At 41.7% G+C, this 9,870-nt stretch overlaps 1 protein-coding gene across 12 annotated transcripts in view; it reads left to right on the top strand.

The window, feature by feature from the left end:
- Positions 1-3,291: 3,291 nt before the first annotated feature.
- The window catches only part of magi2a (membrane associated guanylate kinase, WW and PDZ domain containing 2a), a 959,248-nt gene continuing 952,669 nt past the window's right edge, over positions 3,292-9,870 (top strand). For 11 of the 12 annotated variants that reach the window (XM_078553297.1, XM_078553298.1, XM_078553288.1 and 8 more), the window contains exon 1: positions 3,292-4,366. In XM_078553297.1, coding sequence (XP_078409423.1) covers positions 4,069-4,366 — 298 coding nt within the window. In that variant the 5' untranslated portion in view covers positions 3,292-4,068. The remainder of the gene's footprint in view (positions 4,367-9,870) is intronic. The other variant, XM_078553299.1, reaches the window with a different exon arrangement.

Genomic DNA, 9,870 nt, shown 5'->3' with positions numbered 1-9,870 from the left:
TAGACAAAAAGTCAGAAGCAGAGCAGGTTAACACACTGCTTTACTTGGAAGGCCCAATTGCAGACAACATTATTGCAAGACTTGGAATCAATGAATTATCTGCTAAATTTGAAGAAGTACTAAAACCTTTTGACATTTATTTCAATCTAAGAAAAATAAAATACTCGAAAGAGCTAAATTTAACAAGTGAGTCCAGCAGCCAGGAGAGCCAGTCGATTGATTCATCAATGACCTATACAGGGTGGCAGAAGTTACGAATACAGAGATTTAAAATCTGAAATCATAGAGACAGAATAGCGATAGGACTAGTGGACAATGCATTCTCTGACCTCATGCAAGCAAAGGAAGATCTAACCTTGGAAAAGGCAATCCAGATAGTTAGGCAGTCAGAACTTCACAAGCAGCACAGAGTCCTTTTAAGGGGAGAAAATAAACTGTGGTGCAGAGGGCAACCCACAGTTCAGCCCGTTAAGCAACAAAGACACAGGGACACCTCAGGCCAGGAAAAGCAATACCCAAACTGACCAACAGAGAGGCCATACCAATGCTGTGGAGCAAAGTGCCCCCACAAGCGAGATCAGTGTCCTGCAATTTCAGCCCAATGTTTTCAGTGCAACAGAATTGTATACTATGGCATGCTGTGCAAGACAAAAATTCTGAAACACACAGAAGGCCCAAAGATCATCCATGTTGCCAAGACTTTAAGCTCAGAAGGCACACAGCCATGCTTCATGGGTGAGGTCAAAGATCTTGGTTTCTCATTTTCGAATACAGACATTTCAGTCAAGGGCCATTTAACAAATTTTAAAATAGACACAGGAGCCAGTGTAACAGTCCTGTCAGACCAAGAGCCATGGCTAAAAGACCTCTGGCTTTGAACAACAGACACATCCCTCTATGGGCCCGGAGGAATCCGATTTCCTGTCATATTCATGATTCTGGAACCACTAAAGTATGGCGGCAAACAAATTTTTGAGCAGATGTACGTCATCCGTAACCAGCCTTTCTCTCTCCTGAGCAGAGATGACTTTGTAGCCTTGGATCTCTGAAAAATGGCAGAAGAGGTCAAGACAACCACTGATGTCAATCATACAGAACTGCAAGTTCCCAAGTACTCAAACAAAATAAAGAGTATCCTGCCTGGGTCTTCAGCTCTGAACTGTCTTCTCTCTTTGTGGAACAGGTTTTCCAATTCTCATTATAGATGCTGGAAACCTTCAATGGTCAGACCAGCCAACCACCTAGGAGGTAACCACGACGCCTCCAGTAGAAGATGTAAGAGTGACCAGCAGTCCGATGAGCCTCAACCTCTGGCTCCGATGGCAGTACAGCAGGTCAACATTGCAACCACCAAACATACGTTGCAACTTCCAGCCAGCATGTCAAAGCCACAAAAGAATCTGGAACCTAGGCGCAGCCATCCATTACTGACAGCAAAAGGCAGAGGTGAACATACCACTAAACCTCATTCTAGTTACAGGAATGCTCATCCTCCGTCACAGAGGACATCGCCACGACGCACACAGCGATGGAAGAAGTGAAATAAACAACAAGGAGACAAATAATATGGTTGTCCATCCTGCAAGAAATGAGTTAGGGTAGCAACCACCGACCAGCTGAACCAACCAAGTGCAGTTCAACGTGAAACAATGGAAGAAAAGGATGGAAACATACCCAGGTGTCAGATCAACCTTCAAACCTTAACATTCAATGGCATTACCATCACTAAATCCCCCACTATAAACATTCTGCGAGGTTACCATTGACAGAAACTGAACTGGACTAGACATATAAATATTATGGCTACAAGAGCACGTAGGAGATCAGGAATCCTGTGGCAAGTAACTCACCTCCTGACTCCCCAAAGCCTGTCCAGCATCTACAAGGCACAAGTCAGAAGTGTGATGGAATAATCTCCACTTGCCTGGATGAGTGCAGCTCCAACCACGCTCAAGAATCACACCATCTAGGGCAAAGCAGCCGCTTGCTTGGCACCCCATCCACAAATATTCAGTCCCTCCAGAACCGACACACAGTGCAGCAGTGCGTACCATCTACAAGATGCTCTGCAGGAACTCACCAAGGCTCCTTAGATAGCACCTTCCAAGTTCATCACCGTTACCTTTTAGAAGGACAAGGGCAGCAGACACATTGGAACACCACCACCTGGAAGTCCCCTTCAAGCCACTCACCATCCCGAATTGGAAATATATCGCCATTCCTTCAGTGTTGCTGGGTCAAAATCCTAGGACTCCCTAACAGCACTGTGTGACCACATGGACTGCAGCGGTTCAAGAAGGCAGCTCACCACCACTTTCTCAAGGGCAAATTGGGATGGACAATAAATGCTGGCCTAGCCAGCGATGTCCACATCCCGTGAAAGAATAAAAAACCTACTCGAAATACCAGCAGCTACTTAGCATACCACACTTACGACAGTAGTGAGAACGAGTTATGGGAGGGATATGAGGCCTCCAGATCACCTGAAACTTTGAATTCAAAGACAAAGACTTGAAGGGTGGCGGGTGGGGGAATGGGTTGGTGATAATGTAGTAATGCCAATGTAAGTGTATGATAGTAATAACAATGTAAGACATAAGGTAAACTACAATCACTTAAAATACATTGGATAAAGACTGGGTGAGGTGTAGTATATGGGTCTGGCATATAGGTTGATGTGGCACTGAACACAGTACTGCCCACACAGTGATATAAGAGAGCACATGACCTACACCCAAAGTCAGTTGTGTTGGACACAGCTGTGTACCAGCAAGCATGGAGACGGTTCCTAACTTGTACCCTTTACTGTGCATTTGTAACTAGTCGTGAGTCAATAAAGACTTATAGTTGACTTGGATATGACTATGAAGACTCCCTCAGACCTACTGAACTGTAATCAACACCCTACAACAATCCTGTCATGAAAACAGTTTCTCCCTATCTACTAAAGACCCCTCATAAAATTGAACCACTCTATATTAATTAGCCCTTCAACCTTCTGTCCTGTAAGGAAAACAATCCCAGGTAACTTAAGTGTCTCATTCCTGGTACCCTGTTTTCGACAAAGGCAATGGCAAAATGTCCCAAAAGAATACGGCGCGGTGTAAGACACTAACTCAGCAATTCCCTCTTTTGCACCAATCGGGTGTCCCTGTAACGCAGATAAGGCAGGAAATTCTGAGTGGTTATTGGTACGTGACCGGCAGCAAAAATTGAGGGAATCCGCAGTTTTAAAAAAAGTAACTGAGGAGACGCCATTGACGCTTTATGTATTGAGAAGGGGGCGGGGGCAGTTGATTTGACCCTGGGAAAAGGGGACTAAGTTGGCAGACCTGATGTTGCTGCTGAGACTGATGCCGGCACTGAAATCACGCGAGGCCGCCCCTGCCTTTCCAGTACTTTCGGCCGTCGTCGGTTTAACGGTCTCTGCGGGAGGCTGCGCGTGCGCAGTGCGCGTGCCTCTGGGGTTGTTGTTGGCGATTGGAGCGAGTCTGCAGCGCGAACGCGAATGAAGTTGGAGCAACTTGGAAGCAGATTCAGTTGCCGTGTGTGGATGGAAGTGAGTGCTTGTGAGACGGACAAATCCGGGGAATACACACACACATATACATAGTGCTTCCCTGGGCCAGCCTTTCACCCATACTTGTTCTTTTTTTCCCCTCCTCTAAATTTTGTAAAAGATGGGGGAGGATCCCCGCCGTCATTCCCAGCCGTTGTCAGCTGTTTACCCCGTGAAGAGATTGAAATGCGTGTTTGCAGAGGACGACGGCGCGGGAGGGGGGAAAGACATTGTCGCCTTGAGTGTTTGTGAAGAATGTGCATTTTAAAAGCAAGCTGATACAGGCCTCTTTTTCTTCTCACACTTCGACTCTTCCACCATCATCACCATCATTAAACCGGGCTCTATGGATATGTCAAGGAAAGTTGTATGTTCCGCTGTCACCTCCAAGTCTCCGGGCTGTTCTTCTGACAACTCTACTGGGCTTCGGATCTAGTTTTGCACCCGCCCCTGTTATCACACGCTTTCCTCTTTGGAAGCGTTGGCTCTGCAGGCTGCTTGCCGCAACGATGTCCAAGGTATTAAAAAAGAAAAGTCACTGGACGAGTAAAGTCCACGAAACTGTGATATGTAGAGATAAAGATGGGGAACTAAATGTGGAGATCAAAGGTGGCGCAGAGAATGGTCTCTTCTCGTATCTGGGAGAAATGAAACAGAACAAAATTATCTACCAGGATGGAAAACTGCATTCTGATGAGTTGTTGTTGGAAGTCAATGATACAGCAGTGTCTGGGCTCACGATCAGAGACGTATTGGCTGTGATCAAACATTGTAAGGACCCAATTCGTTTGAAGTGTGTCAAACAAGGTACAGTAATCTTCCAATAATGTTATGTATTTGCCAGTGTTATAATATGTAAATATCCCAGTTTTTGTTCGTAATAAGACGGGTTGAAAATTGCGTTCCTGTGAGCCTGATATAGGACAATAATTGCAAAAGTCAAAATTGTACAAATATAAAGTTTAGGATCTATGGTCCGAACAGTTACAGTTAAATATTGTATTTTGGAGGATCTGTATTAGTATCATGTTGTTATTAAGGAAATATAGTTGGAATATTGCAAAGTTAGGAGGCAATGTTTACTTCCTTCTTGCAAATGAACAGTACCCTTAACTATTATAAAATTGCCGACACTGGTTATCCCTTCCAGTAGAAAAATCAAGTATGTTAGCATGGTGTACGGAAAGTCCTACAGGATTGGTTTGCCCAATGCTAGTGCTGTAGGGATGAGTACATTTCTTTGAAGTAAATCCAACTAGGTAATGGACTGAAATATTTGACCGATTTTAAAACGAAAATCTTGACCTATTTTCTGCACAGAAAATTACTAAAGTTATTTGATGAATAATTGTTGTCCCACTGACTAGCAATTGTTCTCAGAATATCCTGGAATAGGGCCATGCAGAGTTCATTTTCATGTGGGTGCAATGACATTGTTTACTTTCTGGTTTGTTGTAGAATGAAAATGATATTAATTTCCGTGGAACAATTGTAATCATCGGGCACCTGAAATAGTCAAATATTTCATTAATTACATTGTCAGGAATTCTAAGAAGAAACAACTGCAGATTAACAACGAATTGCATTCATAAAGTTATGCTGTACATTGAAATGACTACCGGTCTTGTATGAAATTGTTTAGATGGCAATGCTATGGAAAAATAGGTAATATATTTCAGATTATTAGTTCTAAACCAGAATATTTTCTATTTACTGACTTTCTTAATCTAAACTTTCAACTTTATTTTATAAATACATTTTATAATGAATTTATAATATTTATTTGTAAATCTGTATTCATTTATAAATAAATATTGTTATTCACATAAATAGCAAAATAGGCTATACTTGGATGCTTTCACTGGTGTTAGTTCTAAGAATTGTTTTTCCACATATATATCAGGCAATCTTTGCAAGAAGAAATTGTAAATAAAAACGTTACTTAAACTTAATGTAGATAAACCACAGAAACATGATTGTTTGCATTGAGGATCCTGACAAAATCTAGGAAAGAAATAGTAGGGTCTCTGACTACAATTTTCTAAAACTTTGTGGAAGCAAAAATTGTACTAGAGCAGTTTAAGGTGGTAATTGTGATGCCTACTTCAAGAAAAGAAGATAAGGATAATCTAGAAAACTATACAAAATTATTTGAATAGATGATTGAAGATAGATAAGAAATACTGTTTATGTGGTGTATGTGGATTTTTATAAGATTTTTGAAAAGGTATGACATAAATTGTAAAATGATATTAAGGGGACTTTGGCCACATGGCTGAGAAAGATGGTTGAACTGCAGAAGACAAACCATATAGGTAAGTAAAGTCATGTTTCTCAGGCACAAAATTTGGTGAGTGACATTCCATGGGACTCTCTGCTGAGACTATTGTTATTTATTATATATGTAAATAACCTGGACTTAGGAAGTGAAGCAACAACATTGAAATTGCTGATGACATTAATCAGGCGAGTATTGTAAATTGTGATGAGGACTGTGAAAGACCGCAGGAAAACTTAGGCTGGGAAATTGGGCAGTTTAGGATGGAGTTCTATATGGAAAAACCCAAAGTCCCGTGCATTTTGTAAATCATAGTACGGGATGGAAATATATCTCAGAATTGTTAGAACTTAATTGAAGCACAGGAACACAGATCATTAAAGATGGAAATATAAGTGGAGATGGATATTAAAAAGCCAAATAATTATTGATCTTGAATGGAGAATGAGCAAGTGAGTTGGGTTAGAATAAATGGTTCAAGGGGAAAAGTACATATGTTGAAAGCTGAATGACCAGTTTATATTGCATAACATTCTTGACCTTCATGTTTATGATTCTATGTGCTAGAAAAAGTAGGATGCTGTATTTTTTCAACTTATTGGAATTTTACATGATTAGTTTTGCTGTCAATTACAAATGCAAATTGAGTAAACAGATTGAGTAGTTAGCTGTGGTTAGCAGTTAGCTGCTGCCTGTCTTTTATCATTTCAAAGAGGTGAGCGGCTTTTACTCAGAAGACAGCAACGTGTCTGTTTATAATCATATCCAATGCTGGCCTAAATTTTGAGTAATGGTGAAGAATTTTCGATGGTCTTGGAAAGTTCAACATTACTTCTTTGCTTTTATATTCTGTGCCACTAGACAGAAAAAGAATCTATTCTGTTTGACTTTTAATCATCTTTATTTTCTTGTACTACCCTTTAATTCTTTCTTCAAAGAATTCTTTAGTACCAATTTTCTTTGAATATAAGTCTCTCCTGTTCTACATCTACACCCAACTCTGGTGGTTCTACAATTCCAATATCCATCTCCTCTTCGAAATTTAAGACAAAGTACTTATTGTGTGTGTAGCCAGAATCTTCTGCCCTCCCCCATGCTGTGTTTGGTGGCAGGGGGACATTTAATCAGGTGGGAGGTTGGTGGGTGGGGACCCTGCCATGTTCCCTCCTCCATCCTGATTAAGTCCATGATGAGAAGACCTGTGGAGGGCCTCTCTGCCCTACTGCCAATTGTCCAACTAATGCTCGCTTAAGGGCATCATCCTGCCACCGCTCGCTTTAACCTAGTGGCAGACAGGGGCCTCACCATGCGGGGAGCAAGACAAGCAAACCCTTGCGGAGTTGCTTGTGGGCTCCCAGGGGTCATAAGGTCATAGAGTTATACAGCACAGAAACAGGTCCTTTGGCCCATCATGTCTGTGCCGGCCCGCAAGCACTTATCTATTCTAACCCCATTTTCCAGTACTTGGCCCGTGGCCCTGTATGTGTTCTTCATTCAAAGGCACTCGGTGCCTGATCAAGGGACTCAGCATTGGGAGGGGGGGACTAGCTGAAAACCACCACCCAGCCCTCGCTGCTGACTTCCCTTCCTCTATCCTGCCTCCCCTCCTCCATGACCCCCCTTCTGCCATCACTCACCTGTGGCCCAGAATCCAGCAACGATCTGAGGCCTCAGGTGGGTGTCGTACTGGCAGCAGCCACTGCCTCCCTGGTGGCACTGCCATTCAGTTGAACTGCCAATCTTTGATTGGCCGGCAGCTCTCAGTGGGCGGGACTTCTGCCCTGGGGTCTTGAGTAGCACATGATGCAGTGGGCCTTCCTGGAAAGAGGCAATGCAGGCTCCTGTTACCCCCATAAGATTACAACCTGTATCTCAGGCCTTCCCCACTCTCTACTACATCCTCCTTCACTTTCTGCAATACAATATCACCTTCAAGCGCATGACAATAATATTCCCGGTTCAATTAAGAATATATGTTCGCAATTAAAATCTTGCCTTGCAGTGGCTGGCTTTCTGAAAGGGATTTCATCTCATGTCACTGTCATGGTTGATGTTAAAGGTCATGTATGCATTCCCACACCAGTGTTACCTGCCATATGCCTTTGCAGTTGCTGGTCAAACTGGCATTCAACTGGTTATTTTTATCATACAGCTAACTTTTTCATGATTTCCCCCTCTTTGTCTCTGGTCTTTCATTGTTCCTAACCCAGTTATCCTAATTAGATGGTCCCATCCTTCTGGCAAACTATTGGCTTTCCTTTGGCTTCATTAGCATCCATTCACTTGGTCTTCAAACACTTGGTGCATTAAATTATACCAAATTTGAAGGTGTGACAGATAGTGAGGATGATAGCAGTTGACTGCAACAGGACATAGGCTAGCAGAGAGCAGACAAGTGGTAATGGAATTTAATGCAGAGAAGTGTGAGGTGATGCATTTTGACAAAAGGGATAGGAAGAGGCAATATAGACATAATGGCACACTTCTAAAGTGTGTGCAGGAATAGAAGAACCCTGGGGGTTCATGTGCAGATATATTTGAAGGTGGCAGGACATAGTGAGAGAGTAGTTAGCAAAGCATATAGGATCTTGTGCTTCATAAACAGAGGCATTGAGTACAAAAGGAAGGAATTTATGCTGAACCTTTATAAAGTTCTTGTTAGCCCACAATTAGAGAATTACATACCTCTCTGGTCACCACTCTTTAGGAAGATTGAGAGGGTGTAGAGGAGATTTACTGGAATGGTCCCAGAGATGAGAGATTTCAGCTACAAGGTTGGTTTGGAGAAGCTGGGGTTGTTCTCCTTGGAACAAAGGAGATTGAGGGGAGATTTGATTGTGGTGTTCAAGATTATGACAGGTTTATATAAGATAGACAAAAAAAAGCTGTTCCTATTAGCTGATAGCACAAAGATTGGGGGACACAGATTTAAGGATTTGGGCAAGACATACAGTGGGGATGTGAGGAAAAACTTTATTGCACAGTGAATGGTGAAGACCTGGAACTTGCAGCCTATGTGGGTGGTGGAAGTGGAGATGATCAATGATTTCAGAAGGAACTTGGATGGGTGCTCGAGGGAGATAAACTTGCAGGGCTTTGGGATAGAGTAGAGGAGTGGGACTGACTGGATTGATCTAGTGGGAGCTGGCATGGACAGGATGGGTCGAATGGCCTCCTTATGTGCCATAATGACTTCATGACTCTAGCCCTTTTTGCAGTCTATGAGACTTTGATGATTTTTCTGTATTCCACATCTTGAGGTTTGCAAATTTGTATGGTCATCTATTAAAGTGCAAATGTATCACATCCATGAAAAATTAATGTTCATATTGTAGTTTCCAGTAGTGTCCTCTTTATTCTGCAAGAAATGGTTCAATCCTGACACATTTTATTCAATCTATTGGTTATTTTTCTCACTAGGGCCAGTTAGTATTACTGATTATAAACAAGTAAAATATTTGAGAGCATTGGGCCTGAACTTCCTAATGGATAGTTTTTTTCATAAGTAAAGCTCTGTTAATCATAGGAACAGAGACTTTTAAACATTGATTTTGTAAGTAGATCGTTGTTTACAGGGAGAGTTAGATATTTCTTTTCGGAGGAATTTCATTCCAGTGAACCTTTTAAAAGCATTAATTCGGATTTGAGAATACAGATGCAATTCAATGATCGAGCAGATAGTATTACGTTTGGGCAGTCAGATATGAGAATTTAAGTGCAAATGATTCACATTTCATACTTCTACGGTGGAATTATGACTTCAAATTTTAACTTTACATATGTAATGTATTTGCTGTGTTGATGTAGAGATGCAGTTTACAAGGAGATGTTATGAATATTTATATTTTTAAAAATGTCTAACAAATTTCACAGTACATTTCATTATCCATATGTAGTTATTGAGATTAATAGATCAGATATTACAATGATAAAGTTGGGAAGCTTTGCAGTTTGGGAAATTCATCATTGTTAGACTTGGAACGTGCTACCTGAAAGGGTACCTGAAAGGGTGGTCAAATCAGATTTGACAGGA

This window comes from Cetorhinus maximus, chromosome 12 (assembly GCF_964194155.1).
Source record: "Cetorhinus maximus chromosome 12, sCetMax3.hap1.1, whole genome shotgun sequence".
Lineage (NCBI taxonomy): Eukaryota > Metazoa > Chordata > Chondrichthyes > Lamniformes > Cetorhinidae > Cetorhinus > Cetorhinus maximus.
The sequence above is the reverse complement of the archived record's forward strand: the minus strand, read 5'-3'. Positions and strand labels throughout refer to the sequence as shown.